A 15,861-nucleotide genomic window follows, 5' to 3' on the forward strand; every position below is an offset into this window, starting at 1 on the left:
GTTCTGTTGAGTTCAAAGAAACATAGCATTGTAGCCGTAGTATGTTACTGTCTATGCGTCTGTCTCTTGACCAGATGTATATAAGTTGAAATCCTTTGTATTTTAGGAACGGGATGTAGGTAGAATTTGTTTATGTCACTTGTATAAACGAACAGTCTAAATTTCTTATATTTTGGGAATGGGACGGAGCTAGAATTTTTAAGCTAACGATGTCCCCCATTTCCCAAAATTTTTTGGGAGGGGTCACATTAGCGCGTATGATAACACATTTGAGATATTAAATATAGTCTAATTGTAAAACAGAATTTAGATTTTATCTGAAAATCGCAAGAGGAATTTTTTGAGTCTCATTAATATATCATTAACACATGTTGGTTACTGTAGCACTTTTGACTTACCATGCACTAATTAGGTTTAAAAGATTCGTCTCGTGATTTTTCATATAACTTTGTAATTAATTTTAATTTTTATCTATATTTAATGTTTTATTTAGATGTTCAAAGATTCAATATGATTTTTTTAAAAAGTTTTGCCTTCTCTATCAACACGGCATTGGATTTGAATTGGGCACCGGGCATTTAGGTGCTCTGGCCCAAATATGTTGGGCCGTATTAGATTCGGTATTAGCAGATAGTAGTTTATGGGCCTGGCTTTTCAGAGAAGTTGAGAGCTCTCGAGAGAGGATTTCTCCATCCACGATCAGGTATGGCCCTTCTGTAGCTGTCTAAACGCTGCAGTCTGTGGCTGACACCCTGGCCCGTGCAGGCACGTGGCTGAGCAAACAAAGATCGTTTCGTCGCAAATGCGTGACGCGTGGCGATGGCCAGCCGGACCGTTGCTAGTAGCAGTAGATAATAATAAATGGTACATCGTATCTACGAGCGAGAAATAATGTATAAATAAATATTTTATATTTTAAAAAGACCACACTGGAAAAATAAAGTTTAGTAAAAAAACCAAAATCAGCTTTAAATTTGAGATTAAAATTTTAAATTTTGGTTTATAAGTATAAACAAATGTAAAAATACGGTGGTGTAAGAGTGTCGAAAAAAATGTTTCTTCAACAGATAATTCGTCTAATATTTCAAAATAGAGCATCATCTAAGAGATACTCTATATTTAAATGCTATATCTTGCTACTCCATATCTCAGCATTCAATTTTAAGAGGAGAAAATAATAACAACACGCGATTATGTGTTATATTAATAATATATATAGGATTAAGTTGGAGTGATTAGAGATGAAAGTGATTCGGATAATTTCTGATCGATCAGATCGTTTTTCGAATTCAGATAGCTTCAGTCAGATAGTTTCGGGAATTTTCGGATTCGGATTCGGAATCGAATTCAATTTTTTTTCTTCGGATAAGGAAACGAATACGGTACGGGTGATATCTGTCGGATACTATCGGATTTTTTCCCCGGACATCCGGACCTACGCATTAACCATTCAATCAAATCAGTTCGACCTAAAGAAGTTCATCCCAACGGCCCAACTAGTGTTAACCTTAGCTGGTTCTGACTAACTGGCTTTAAGCAGTCTAGGTATCCACTACCACACAACCGCCACGGATATTTCTTTTATGATATTAGTAATCACTTATATTTAAAAATATTGATAAGTTATATATTTAAATTAAAAATAACAAGTTATATCTCTTCAATGATATGTGAAACTTAGTTTAAGAGGTTTTTATGTTCCGATTAATATTCATCACCGTATTCGTTTCGACGTATTCACTTCGTACCGTGTTTGTATTCTATAGTATTCGATTCCGTTTTCATATCCGAGTTTCTGATTCCGAAAAAATATGAAAACGAATATGATAGAGGTAGTTTTCGACCGTATTCGATCCATTTTCATCCCAGTGATAGCTACTGTGAAGAGATAAAAGGGTGAATGAATGGTACTATATTGGTAAACTAGTCATTAAATGTGATATATATAGGAGTGAACGTTTCTTTATTTGTGAGAAAGAGACAAACATTATATGTGCAAATAAAAAATAATTTTTGAATAAAATGTTTATATATGTGCTCTTAGCGATCTCAAAACATTTATAAAAAAATAAACTACGATGAAAAGCTTAAAACCAACTCTAAATTATAAAGTTAAAAATAATTTTGGCCTATAAACATAAGAAAACGCGAAACAATGGCGCTGATAATATGCCGTAAACTCCTTTGAAGGTAGATCATGACTCATGGCTGAACAAAATTAAAATAAAATAAAAGAGGAAAGAGATGATATTTTTTTATCATATATGATCAGTCCACACGCATAAAGATAATTTATATGATCTACTCTTTGTAACACCCCAAAATGGGATAGTCAGTTCATAGAAAACCACAAGGAACACTACGTAGTGTGTGCCATAAGACAGCAGTCGTCCATCTTCCTATCGCTAAAGTAACATACCACCTCCTTTCCTTGTTGATTTTTTATTTATATTTGACCGCTTGTTTTGTTTAACTTTTTCTTATTATATGTAAAACTATATATATACATAAAAATATATTTAATAATAAATAAAATAATATAAAACAATTAATAATTATTTAAGTTTTTTAAATAAAACGAGTAGTCAAATATGTATATAAAACGTTAATGACGTTAAATATTTAAGGACAGAGGGAGCCGGTGAGAGTGCAAGCAACCTCTGCGTATGGATTATGGAATAAGCACTGACGAGGCGCTTATCTCCTTCCGCTGGAAAGCAAGCATGTCCACTGAGACGCGACCAAAGGGGAAACCGAAAGAAATCCGGACGACCCGGCCCGGCCGTGCAAGCGAACGTTCTCCGGGGTCTCTCCCACACGCAAAACCAACAGCGCAGCCAAGCCACCTTTCCCACCCAGAAGGGCGGAACCGACGCCGAGTAGCTCACGCGGAAATCGAAAGAAGCCTCGTGGATATCGCCGCAAGCCCGCAACGTCTCTCGATGTGCACCGTCGTCGTCGCCGTGGCGACCCTACCGCGACCGCATGCACTTTGCGCTAGCTGCGCTGCGCCGCCTCAGGTCCAAAGTCCAAACCGACGCGCCCATCCACAAACCAAACCCCACCCACCGATCCACCGCGCCGCGCCGCCTCATGCCTTGCCGCGGAGATTCGCGCACGGTGCGTGCAGTGTGCACGCTCCCCCATGAGCGCGACCAACGCGACACGCCGCGTGCGTCCCCCGATCGCCTTTCCTTTTTTAAGGCCATTTCCAACTAGGATGATATCCATAATGTTAATTAAATTGCTATCTAAGATAAAAGATAATGTGTCAAGTGAATAAATAAGAAAAGAGAATGAAACTATGTCTTGCATGAGACAAAAGACAGGGTTTCTATACAATATTTAAGATATTATATGAGGTAAGTAGCATTAAATCGAAATATGAAATAGTTGTATTTAATTAGAAGAGTAGCGTCTGTACTTGTTTGTTTGATGAAGTAGAGTTCAGAGTTTATGTAAACTACACATCTATCTAGTGTTATGATATAGCGCGCTGCTCGGCGACTCCATGTCTCCATCTCGCCACTGCCGCTCGCAGAGTAGCATTCGCCCCGCGCGTTGCACGAGCAGGAGGGAGCAGAAGCGAAGAGAGGAGAGCGAGGCTTTGCGAGAAGGTTTTGATCGGATCGGTCGGGGAATATTTTTCCGGGATCGTGCGACGCAATGGCTGCTGGTGGCCGAAGGGCCGACGACGACCGGAGGATCGCGGTGGCGATGGACTACTCGGCGAGCAGCAAGAGGGCGCTGGACTGGGCCATCGCCAACCTGCTCCGCCGGGGTGACACCGTCGTCGTCGTCCACGTCCTGCACCACGGCGGGGAGGAGGCCAAGCACGCCCTGTGGGGCAAGTCCGGATCCCGTAAGAGATCTGCGAAACCAAAATCTCTAGCTCTCCCTTTGCCTTTTCTGCTTCGCTCTCGATCGGCTCAGACTAATGTAGTAGGTTCCTCCAGCGCTGATCCCTCTCTCCGAGTTCCGGGATCCGACGGCGATGCAGCAGTACGGCATTCACTGCGACGCCGAGGTGCTCGACATGCTCGACACCGCGGCGCGCCAGTTTGAGGTACGTACACGCGCGCTCTTATACTCGTTATCGTATCACGGTTTTTGCGCACAGCCTAGCTGGATGGATCCGCGATGAAAATTGACTCCTGTTTCGTTGCTGCTCTGAACAGCTGACGGTAGTGGCGAAGCTGTACTGGGGCGACGCCAGGGAGAAGCTCTGCGACGCCGTGGAGGAGCAGAAGATCGACACGCTCGTCATGGGCAGCCGCGGCCTTGGCTCAATTCAGAGGTATACCTTCTCTTTTGTTGCAATGTCGTCACATCAACAATCGAATGGCCGTCGTTGACCGTATAACCTTATTTGATATTCTTGTTTACACACTAGTAGTAGATAACTTCTGTCATTGAAGTGGAGAGAATACGATCATTGCTTAAATCGATAATTCATTAGTACACTGCACTGGACATATCTTGACCTTGCAATATTACAGCCAATGAGATTGGGTTATCAAGCACTTGAGTTGCACTTATTTATTCTGTGGGACCATCAAGGCATCAGCTTGTTGCATCACGATTGTATTAAATTTGAGACTTGTATATCCTGATTCTTGATCGGCACATTGTTTATGTTTCCATGTGAAACTCCTTTTCATATTCAAGTGTTCCCGCGTTCAGTTTCAGCCTAACAATAGTGTACTCAAATATACAGTTGCTATTGAATATCCAAAATATAAAGTATTATATACAAGAACGTGATTATCTTGGTATGATGAGGTTAGTGTCCATGTCCAAAGTTTATTCAAAAAAAAGTTTCCATGTTCAAAGATTATGACTATATACTCCCTCCGTCCAACAAAGAAACCAATATGGGCATAGGATATATCCAAATTCATCCCTAAAAATTGGTTTATTGAAGAGTATACAACAGGGAGTCAATACATTTCACCCTACCACTTTAACAAATTTCTTTAGTGTCAATTATATTTAAATCTGATTGTTGATGGATTGATAATTGAGGAGGATGTTGTTGTTGCTAGAAATCCTTACATGATGATACCCTTGTTCGTTTGCGATGCTTACGAAAATAAATCCGAATAAGCTGTCTTGATTGGTGATTGCATGAAAATTACTCCGTGGTAGTATTGATGCCTATGATACATTGCTAGATTTTCTTTTGTGGTGTAGATATATTGGTAGCTTTGAATGGACTATGACATTTCATATTGATCCATACCAAAATTGTGTGAAGTTTGAAGTTGTGCTGCCTCAGAATTATGCTTAGTTTGTGCATGGTGCAGTTAAAATACATATTTGACCTATGATTTGCTAGCTTCTGAATTTAATGCAGCACACCACATATTCTCATCAACTTAACTTGTAATGATTTTATTAGTAACTTTCCTGTCTGCCAACATATTACAGGATTCTTTTGGGGAGTGTGACAAACTACGTGCTGTCAAACGCATCATGCCCTGTGACAGTCGTCAAGGGGAAGTGATTGATGACTCGACTCGAGAGGATATAAGTTATGTACTGCGTTGTTACTGTATCTGAATAAAGTGTGTATGGATCTTCTTTTGTGTCTGTAATGTTTTAGCCTGCCCAGGTTCTTCTAGACAGTCGACCTAACATACAACCCATACTGACGCGCTCAGGTCCTCAGCCATGTGAACCATTTTATATTTACACCAAATTTAATGTTAAAAAAATATTTAGACCAAATATGAGGTTTCATTTTCATATGACCGTGCGTATGCTACTAATGTTGGCCCTATCTCTGGTTTTTGTTGCTTCTGTGGGCAGCAGTTATATGGGAAAGCCAAATTCTGCACTGCAAGCAAAAGAAAGGACCTACCACAAGTCCACAACCACTGCAACAAACCAACAGCTGCTTCGCATAACAAAGCAGGCAAAATAAAACAGTGCCGTTTGTGAGAGAGCGAGCGCGAGAAACAGTATGCGTGGAAACAAAACAGAGTCTCTTTTTTAACTACGTGCAGAAACAAAACTCAGACGTTTTCCTTTTGCGAAATTTTATTGATCATGATCTAGTGCTGCATCTGTCCATTCGTCAGGTACTGTATGAAACAGAAGAATAATCCATTGCTTGTACATGTGCCAATAGCAAATCCTGTTTCCCTTGGAAAGAAAACCAAAAAAAAAAAACAACAAATGATGCAGGGCCGGTCCGACCTGATTGTTTGGGCCGGGCAGAAACCGCCAACCGGAGAGCCAGCGACAGCCCAGTCCATTCGACCGTACACGATGGACGGCTGTGATTAACCCAGGCTTCCCCACCCTGCGCCTTTCCCTTCCACCCGAAATTCCCGCCCCCTCAAAACTCCTCGAAAATTTTTCCCGCGCGGCCGCACCAAATTTCCCCATTCCACTCCGCGGCGAGGCCGCAACGTCCCCCTAGCACGGCCGCGCCCCCCCGGTCACCGCCAGCCGTGCGCGCCTGCCGCCCGCTTCTTGTGCTTCTCCTCGCCGGTAATAACCTCCCCGACGCGGCAGATCCGGGCCTTGCGCTGTAGCGCCATTCCGTCGAACACCTCGCGCGCGCGCGCGTCGGGGGCGGGGAGGAGGATGTACGGGCGGCGCGCGTCGCAGCTGCTGAAGGAGATCGACTCCTGCGAGGCCGGACAACTCGCGCCATTCAACGTAAGTTTCTGTCCTACCCCTAAGCGCTCGCGTTTTCTAGCTCGGGATCTGGCCAGGCGGTGATTTGGTTTCGATTAAATCTGTTTGTAGGGCTGAATTATGGTTGATCTGGCTGTATAGTAGGAATTGAGTTCATAAAATGTACACTTTATATCATACTGGTGAAATGTTATGTGCATGATGCGTAAGGCGCCAGTTTAAATTCTAAACGATTTGGCTTTTCGGTATGGCTTGCAAAATTGCATGTGATTTGTGAGCATCCAGTTGTTTATCTGAATGAAATCTAGTTTTGAAATAGACTGAGCATGCAATCAAATGGAGGCATACAAAGTCTGGGGTGGGTGGGGTTATTAGAAGTTAAGATTACCGTTTATTTACTTTGGTTAATTAGTATGCTTGGCTCCTAACTTTTTTTCCTGATGGATGTGTAGAGCGATGTATTCGATCAGGTCATTAGAGAGTGCAATGAACACAATACACAGTTCCAGTCGTTGATCAGGTAAATTGCTTCATGTCTGAAATTTGATCATCTCATCTACTTTGTAATATGAGTTATGATCAACAATCAATTTTTAGGGTGCCTTTCATAGGCAAAATAATGCAGAAGTACATCAAATCGATAAAATCCTCACATGACTTCCTCACCAGCACAGCCTACTAACTTTTAATGATTGATTTGCTTTGTGCTTATGGCAGGAAAATGGTCGAGCAAAACTTAGATATTGAAACAACCAGAAACGAGGACCACTACGGGGCAGCTGTCCATCACCTTTCGCTGCTCCGTAACAAAAGATGCCTCATGGCTTACATGTACAAGATTGAAATTTCTTATCTGAACAAACCATTTATGTTTACTGTTTTGCACATGTTTACCCTGATTGTGAGATGAAAACTGAAAGCGTTGAATTCAATCAGGTATAACCGTGCAGAAGTTATTCAGAGTTTTAGATGGAAAATTGGTCCAGTGCTTCCTCATGAAATACAAGAAAAACTCCATTTTTCAGAGAAAGAGTACTTCAAGAACCACTCGGCAGCCATGAAATTGTACATGTCAGAGATGGATATAGATTTAACAGTGGTGCAGTATTTTCCTGTTTTATTTAATTTCTTTTGAATGAATTATAGTTACCAGATTTTCTGTACCACCTGTATAGGACATGGTGCCTCCCAAGGATCCCTACATACAGGTTCGGGTGCTTGAGGAAATTGGTGAAGTATCTCTTGGTGATCATTCCATATCATTGACAAAGAACTCACTTCATTTCCTAAGGCGCACTGATACTGAACAATTTATATCACAGGTTTTCTATCTTACTTTTGTGATATTCCCACTGCATTTGTTCCATCTGCTAATAATATTCTATCAAACTTACAATAGGGTCTTATGGAAGAGTTTCTGGAGTAGGGATCACATATGGTGTACAATAGGTACTATTCACTTTGATCTTACTTACAGTGTCCTCATGTTTCATGCTGACAGATGACCAAAGCTAGTATGTCTGTATGCCAGAGAAGGCTTTGATGGTCAATTGGTTACCGATCAATGTTTGTCATTACACATATAACTAGTTCAATATCACATTGTTTAGGAAAGAAAATTCAGCTCTCACCGCTGCACTCATGTATTGAATTCAAAGTATCGCTCATTACACATATAACTAGTTCAATATCACATTTTTTTAAGAAAGAAAATCCAGCTACATGCATGTATTGAATTTATCAGTCTAATATACACCGATTTTGAAACTATGTTTTTACCTGATTTCTCAAACCATACATCTGTGAACTGCAGATTGTAACTGAGGATATTGCCCCCCTCCAACATTTATTCGTCATCGCTATCCAATGGAATAAACACTACTGAAATTTCTGACAGCACAAGTGAAAATCAAAGAACATATGTTATCTCAGTTGTGAAGGTACGATGCAACATATATGACAGGATTGTGTACCGCGGAGCTTCTAACTTGTTCATGTCAGTGATGTCTAGCTTTAGATGGATGAATTAAGTTTGTTCTAGTTTTGTTGCTGTGACCATTCTTTCCATGTTGTATTATTTGGTGATAAAATTAAAACTTTATACACTGTACAAAAAACTTCCTAAATTCACTGCAGTAGTAAGGTAGCAAGTTCTAGTGTTTACTTGATTCACTCCTGTACTCGTTTTGCTACAACAGTACAACTACAATTCTGGCTCTCGAATTTGGAATTAGTCAGAAAACCGAACCAAGCTGATTCCACCTTTCTATTACAGTCACAAATGACTCCCCTCCACTGTGCAAAGCAAGAATGGTGGTACGTGCGACACGGTTCCTGCTTTTATGCAAAGGTGTACTATGCACCTCCTAGTTAAGATTGGTATCTTCTTTTAGTCATTACAAGTTTCTTGAGATGCTTCTGTTCTTAGCTAGTAACTTGATTTCACACTGGCATTACTTTCGCCAGACTTACTGATTTCTAAATGTTACATACCCTTGTCATTTTGCTTATGTTTATAAGACAAAATTTAAATTTTTAACTTCAAATTAGAGTTGATTTTGAAGTTTTTTTGCTAAAGTTTATTTTACATTATTGACTCTTAGATTGCTAAGAATATATATATATTCATAAATTATTTTTCGTTTGCAAATATATCGTTTCACTTTTTTTTTTTGAAAAACCAAACAATCACCCACAGTTGTTTACGTCCATAATGTTTGCATGCCACTTTGAAGAATTGAAGGTTCACTAGCTGTCCAGCTCCTATTCACCTCTTGAACATATTCCTGTTAGTTGTGTCATTCTATGTTTTGAAATCATTACTTATATTCATGAAGGCATGGTTAATGCTAACTACCTCACAGGACCATGAATCATTCCAAATCTCACTGGTACCCAATTCTTATCGGGAAAAAAAAAATCAAACGTGTTTCACTGTTACCCCATTACTTAATCTTCTCATGACGATGCTTTGTACAATTACTTTGTTGTGTGGCTTTATGGAGACTAATAAATTAATGCTGGTGACTTGAGAAGCTAATCCCTAGTTGTGGTCCATGAACAGTATTACTGCTTCATTTCAAGCTTGAAAATCCACCTACCAAGTACCCAACTCCAAAATATGAATTTCAACTCTAAATTTGAAATTGATTTTAAGGTTTTTTTATCATAGTTTATTTTTTTAGCATTTGCTTAAAATTGATAAGAACACATATATATAATTTTTATTTACAGATTATTTTGTATCTGTAAATATGACGTTGGATTTTTTCCACCAAAAAGCTAAAAGATGGGCCTGCTGGACAAGCAATCAACTTTACTCCATGTTCTTTTTCCCTCTGTTTGGTCTGTGAGGTGGTGTTCTTGGGTAATCGGCACAACTAACTTGTGGTCTTGTGGACCATGACACTTATGTATCTGTTGTCCCAGTTGTAGACGAACCGAAGGTTGGTCACCGGTTACCAAAAGGAGATGACATGATGGTTATATTGGCAGTTTTGACACTACAAGTAGTGGGTAAACTAGCCAAACAATGGCAAGGCCTAGGCTAAACCTATATATAATCTGCATTCGAGACTTCCAAGTTAAGAATGTCTTTTCCTTGCCCTCATTAGGTCCATGGACTCATGAATCATGGGAACCAATATGCTAAAATATTGCGATCAGAAAAAAAAAGGCCTGATTATCTTACTTCCAGAACTAATCAGTAATCACCCACTCTTAACTGCCAAATACCACAAATATTGTATTTGGGGGACCCAAAGTCCCAAATTATTGCTTCCAGGGATAACAGCCGATGACCCTAGTGAAGAAACATTCAACTACGATTTTTAAATCACTATGATTGATGAATAGAAATAGTGGGATCAGGTCAAATTCAACTGTTACAGTACTGTGTTTTGACAACGGATCGAGCCCCCGCGAGACAACCAAATATGGTGGGTAGCTACACGTATTAATCCTGTTTCTGGCCCCTTTTTTCTTGTAAAATCAATCAAAAACTTTAGTGCTATACCATACCCCTCTTACCAGAATGGATAAGCGTATAGTTTTCTCAGGCTCAGTTTTTTTCAGCTTATGATTATTATAATCTAGATTATCGAGTCAGATTATTATAAACTATATTGGTATAATCTGTAGTAGAATAAGTTATGAGTTGTTTCTTTTCTAAATTATTAGAGTCTAGACTATTGAGTTTACAAATCTAAAGAGGGAGTGATGTGACATGGTGTGTATTTTTCACCCAATAATCAGAAAAAAGCTCACATAAATGAGCTTATCATATTAGAATAAATTAGACTCTATATTATAATAAGCTAGTTCAATAAGTTATCTGGTTTTTTAGTTTACTTCCAATGATCTAGATTATAATAATATCAAGCTAAAATAAACAGTGTCTTAGTTTTTCCCACAAATGATCTCATACATACTGTTCGGGTGTAGATCTCCTAGAGTTGACGCTACCTCCACCAGGTAGATATATAACTTCCTTAACCAATATTGATTTAATAGAAGACACTTCCTTTTTTCATCGTTGGGATAAGCAACAAAAATTTTGTGCATCGTCCTTCAAATCTGAGCGATCTACCTTCATATTTGGAAAAAAAATTGTCTTGAACATTGTTGTTTGCAGTTCATCAAACAAGATATATTTGTTTGGTGAAGAACAAAATGTCTATGGTTTTTTGACTCTACGCATATTGTACCGGGAAAAATGAGTTCATTGTTTTGTAGTTGCGTTATTACAAACTTACAACGAAAGACCTATTATGTAATGGAGGGATCATTTTAAAAAAGTGCTTTTATTTCTATGCTAATTAGGATAGTAAATTAGGAGCATTGAGTTGAGTTGTCACTATCTTAGCAGTGCAAACACAAGAATGACTATGATTTCACCAAATCTACCAGGTGTAGTTGGCTTCAACTCAAGGAGATCCTAACCCATTCTAGTTTACTCCAGGCGCATGTTTGTTTATCTATGTGTATGAGTTATGTGTATGAGTAAATTGATGTATGTATACATGCAATTGTTTGTGGATTATGGAAATTGATTCTAATCCCTCGAGATGATGCTCTTGTTTTATATGTCATATAATAAGTCATACAAAACATTAAATTAAACTCTGATCAATATAAATATGTGACATGTAAGAAATTATAGTGGATATCCCTGCCATGGTTTAAAGGAATTTCTCGTAGAGCACCGCACTTATCTTTTCTCGTATAAACTTCCTTATGCATACACATTTCACTGCAATAAATATAACTCCGGACTTCCATTCAATTTTAACCTCAGAGGATCTACTCCATCTCAAATCCTCGTATTGCACGTACAGTCCTCGAGGTAAGGCCAAGGCGAAGCAGGGTCTACCGCATTTGCACCGTGGCGTCTGGCACTGCACCCAGCTGCGGCGGTGGCACTTGCCCCCATGTGCAACGCCACGGGTGGGGAAGGGAACCAACCAACGGCCCAGGTGATCGGATCCAATCTTTTCACCTCGTCCACGGCGGCCGTTTTTAATGACCGATGCGCCGGCGCCGCGGAAACGGATGCATGGGATAACCATGGTCTGGGTTTTCGCCGGACCACGCCGTGTCAGTGGCTCGAATCTGCCTGCCACGGTGTACTTACTGTTGTTTGGAGTACAGCTCCTGATCGACCAAAAAAGAAAAATACAGAGTACGTATATTATTTCTGTGGGGACAAAAGAACATCTCATGCAGTACGTAGAAACTCTCTTCTGAGGTGACAGGAGGAGGTCGTCTTCCCTTAGTAATGGTGAGACATTTGGATTTCCAGCAAGGTAATTAGAGCAAGTTTGATAGTAAAACCAACTTACTAGCTATAAGCTTATATTATAGTCAACACATATAATAGATTAGCTATAAGGTAGGCTATTAATTTTTATCTCCTATCTCTTTCTCTTACCTTTGCATTTAATGTATTTTTCTTAGAGTTGTGTATAGCTGGCTCTTGTATGAGAGCCAACCCCACATTTTTTTCATTACCTCTTTATTCTACATCAACTTATAGTCAATTTATAGCTCTTAGCTAATCTCCTTCACTTAGACATTTGGATTTCATGCAGTACTACTACACACAGGACCAGTTGTGAGCACAATTATTAGCTTAATCCCGTGAATGCATTGTGATTGAGTTGGTCGTCTTTAGTACCCCTCACAAGAAACTATCTGTTGAGGTGACAGGCCAAAAGGTTCACTAAAACCCCCCATTTACTAGTAACCAAATCAATCTACCCTGTCTTGTTTATATCAAGAGGTTTTGACCGTGATGACCATCTATCCCATCTGTGAGACGTACGGCTTTTAAGCGACCCATTGAAGACGGTAGTGGTGAGTGTACGGCATGTGGCCGTCTAGCTAGACAGATCAGTGATCAGTGCTGTCATGCTACACACTGTCCTTGTTTAAATTAGAAAGAAAAAAACACGGTGCGTGCACAGCATGCACACACATCCAGCCATTGCTCTCGCTGGTGTTTATGAGGCGCCTAATTTTGTCATTCACGGGACCGGCTACGCACAGGACCAGCACTAGTGTACTAGCCACTAGGACACGAGCATTACAACTCTGTTTTCTTCTCATCCATCCACGGTTGGAAATCTAGCTAGCCTACCCTGTGCAGGTAATCTAGCGGTACGCCAATTGGGCGATGCGGATCTTGTTTGCACAGGAGTATTCCCACTACAGCAGTTTCACTGCAACTGCAAATTTGAGAAGCTTCGGCGCATCAGCAAAAGGTCCACCCACCTACCGATAGTACTAGCATCCTAGCCAGCTACTATCTTCGTTTCGAAATAAGATTATTTTTTAGGTTTTTTTTGACTCTTGTCTTATTTGAAATTTTTTGCGATAAATATTTTTATTCTTATTTAGATGATAAAACATAAACAATATTTTATACGTGATTAATTTTTTTATGTTTTTACATATTTTTTTAAAATAAGATGAATATTCAAACGTTGGATATAGAAAAATAAAAAATAAAGTTATTATAGGACGGAACATTAGTAAAGCTGGAAGGAGGTTGCATCATCAAACGAGGCCACGAGCGAGTGGCCCCCGCGTCTCCCCATCATTCCGGCCAGTGCTGCCTCGATCGATCGATTGCTTCCCAACCAAACACCTTCTGGTCTTGCCGAGCCGCGGGGGCGATCCCTCCTTGCTTCCCGTACAAGTGAGTAATCGCGATCAATGCAGCGTTGGCGTTGCAGCAGCAGGCGGCCCCCTTTTTATTTTTTTCAGGTTTACGTTCTTTCTCGATATCTTATGATTAACACTAGCAATACGGTAATATACTACTACTACCAATCAAAGATACTAGGAGTACTTGGAAAGTAGAGTGCCGAAAAAGAACACGACCGGCACTTGCAAAAAAAAAATTGGTGATTTTAAGGGTAGGTGCTCCCTCCGTCCAAAAAAAAAAAACGAATTCTCTGGTTTCCGTGTCCAACGTTTAACTATCCATCTTATTTAAAATTTTTTTAGAAAATTAGAAAAAAATAGTCACACGTAAAATACTATTCATGATTTATCATCTAATAAAAACAAAAATATAATCGTAAAAAAATTTAAATAAGACAAAGAGTCAAAAATTAAAGATAAAAAATGAAAAATTGATTTATTTTGAGACGAAAAGAGTACATGCGATGATGCGACTAGTGTCATATGGTCCAGAGGACCGAACCGGACGGACGGTGGCTCCTCTTTCAATACGCGCTCCTCGGCTCGCATTCATTGGCAATTTGGCATCACGCAGATGCATACGAGCAGCAACTCGGCGACGCGGGGGGGGGGGGGGGGGGGGGGCGTTTTCCTGTGGGGGACGACGACGTGTGGCGTAGGGTGGAGGCGGCAGCTACCTAGCGTAGCGTTCGACGACGCTCTTAGAGCAAGGTATAATAGCATGCGATAAACTGGTTATATACTTATGTAAAAGAGAGATAAGATGAGAGAAATTGTAAGCAGCCTGTTAGCTTATAGTTAGCTTGGATACAGGAAAAAAAACTCTATGAGAATGACATGTAGGTTCTGTATTAATAATGAAGAGCTAACTAATATATGAATGAGCTAAGAAAAATCTATAAAAAATCTAATAGATAACTTAGTCTTTCCTCTCATGCGCCGCAAAAGGAGGTGCCCAGCTTAGCGCGGCTTCCGAGTCAAAACCCGGAGCAGCTTTTTCTCCGACGTTTCCTTGACAGCGGATGCGTCCTATCCAGATCTCATCCGCTTTCGAAGTTTAACCCTTGTGTTTCCAAAACTCAGGTTCCGAAACCACTGCTTTTCTGGCTGCATATGCTGCCAACTATACATAGCGTTTTGCCCAGAGCGAGCGAGCGAGATAGAGAGAGAACAATTATGTTCAGTACGAGCCTCTGCCGTGGCTCAGGCCTCAGGATAAACATGAGGAGACGTCTTGATCGTCCAATCCGCATCCAATGGATCCAATCACTTTGGCACATCAAAATTAGTAAGTGCTACAGCGCCACACCCCGACAAACTGTGCCAGCAAACACCGTGGCTACAGTACCACACTATTCCGGCACTGTAACATGTAGTCGATTACGGAAACTGCACGCTTGCCTGTAGCTGCGGTATCCGTACTAATCCTGTATCGGCCAAGCACATACTACTATCGCGGTATAGCACTGGCCTGAATAAACTACTACACGGATCAGTGCTGCAGTGAATTGACCGTTTGATCAAGTTCAACGCCACTAAATTAAGCCGACGAGGAATCAACGGGCCTTCAAATTTATCTCCTCTGTGTATGTACAGTATCCCCCTAGCGTACAGATCCTGCAACGTTTTTTGTTTTTTCCATTGACCTATCCCCGCTGTTGCACATGCCCATACAACGGCACCACGGGACGAGAGAGCGAGAACGACGAGCCGTGGACCGACCGAACCATCCTAGCCGTAGCTGCCACGCCGTGTTAACCTCTGTCACGACACACGCACACGATTCCCGAACGCCACTGACCGTTGCCGCTAAAGAAAAAGCGACAGCAGCAGCAGCAGCAGCAGCAGTAGAAGGAGACCAGAAAACCCACCAAAACAACTCAAAACCCAACGGTCACTCGTCCTGCCTCGCCTTTCGCCTCTTTTAAGCCTTTACTCCTCGCCTCGCCGTGCCATGCATATACCACCACCAGCGGCAGCGGCAGCATCGCAACCACGGGACAAGCG

General features: G+C 40.8%; 2 protein-coding genes across 3 annotated transcripts; both read left to right on the plus strand.

Annotated features, from left to right (window-relative positions):
• Positions 1 to 3,457: 3,457 nt before the first annotated feature.
• Positions 3,458 to 5,766, plus strand: LOC102708718 (universal stress protein PHOS32-like). Its single transcript, XM_006654433.2, has 4 exons — positions 3,458 to 3,862; positions 3,957 to 4,066; positions 4,179 to 4,297; positions 5,431 to 5,766. The coding sequence occupies exons 1-4, from the start codon at positions 3,667 to 3,669 to the stop codon at positions 5,504 to 5,506; spliced, it is 501 nt and encodes a 166-aa protein (XP_006654496.1). The 5' UTR covers positions 3,458 to 3,666; the 3' UTR covers positions 5,507 to 5,766.
• Positions 5,767 to 6,386: 620 nt separating this feature from the next.
• On the plus strand, positions 6,387 to 9,124 carry LOC102708997 (DNA replication complex GINS protein PSF1). 2 transcript variants are annotated; one of them, XR_001550278.1, is made up of 8 exons: positions 6,387 to 6,669; positions 7,101 to 7,168; positions 7,366 to 7,479; positions 7,585 to 7,747; positions 7,824 to 7,970; positions 8,048 to 8,097; positions 8,462 to 8,588; positions 8,924 to 9,124. XR_001550278.1 is itself a non-coding variant. In XM_006654434.2 (7 exons), the coding sequence occupies exons 1-6, from the start codon at positions 6,595 to 6,597 to the stop codon at positions 8,072 to 8,074; spliced, it is 594 nt and encodes a 197-aa protein (XP_006654497.1). In that variant the 5' UTR covers positions 6,387 to 6,594; the 3' UTR covers positions 8,075 to 8,097; positions 8,462 to 8,904. The 2 variants fall into 2 exon arrangements, 1 of the variants encoding a protein (XP_006654497.1); XM_006654434.2 differs by lacking the exon at positions 8,924 to 9,124 and having other exon boundaries at positions 8,462 to 8,904.
• Positions 9,125 to 15,861: the final 6,737 nt, after the last annotated feature.

The sequence above is a fragment of the Oryza brachyantha genome, chromosome 5 (assembly GCF_000231095.2).
Source record: "Oryza brachyantha chromosome 5, ObraRS2, whole genome shotgun sequence".
In the NCBI taxonomy this organism is placed as follows: domain Eukaryota; kingdom Viridiplantae; phylum Streptophyta; class Magnoliopsida; order Poales; family Poaceae; genus Oryza; species Oryza brachyantha.

Coding starts and splice junctions, on each gene's coding strand:
- LOC102708718 (XM_006654433.2), top strand. CDS start 3,667: ATGGCTGCTGGTGGCCGAAGGGCCGACGACGACCGGAGGATCGCGGTG. Junction 3,863..3,956: donor GTGGGGCAAGTCCGGATCCC/GTAAGAGATCTG, acceptor AGGTTCCTCCAG/CGCTGATCCCTCTCTCCGAG. Junction 4,067..4,178: donor CCGCGGCGCGCCAGTTTGAG/GTACGTACACGC, acceptor TGCTCTGAACAG/CTGACGGTAGTGGCGAAGCT.
- LOC102708997 (XM_006654434.2), top strand. CDS start 6,595: ATGTACGGGCGGCGCGCGTCGCAGCTGCTGAAGGAGATCGACTCCTGC. Junction 7,748..7,823: donor TGGATATAGATTTAACAGTG/GTGCAGTATTTT, acceptor CCACCTGTATAG/GACATGGTGCCTCCCAAGGA. Junction 7,971..8,047: donor CTGAACAATTTATATCACAG/GTTTTCTATCTT, acceptor AACTTACAATAG/GGTCTTATGGAAGAGTTTCT.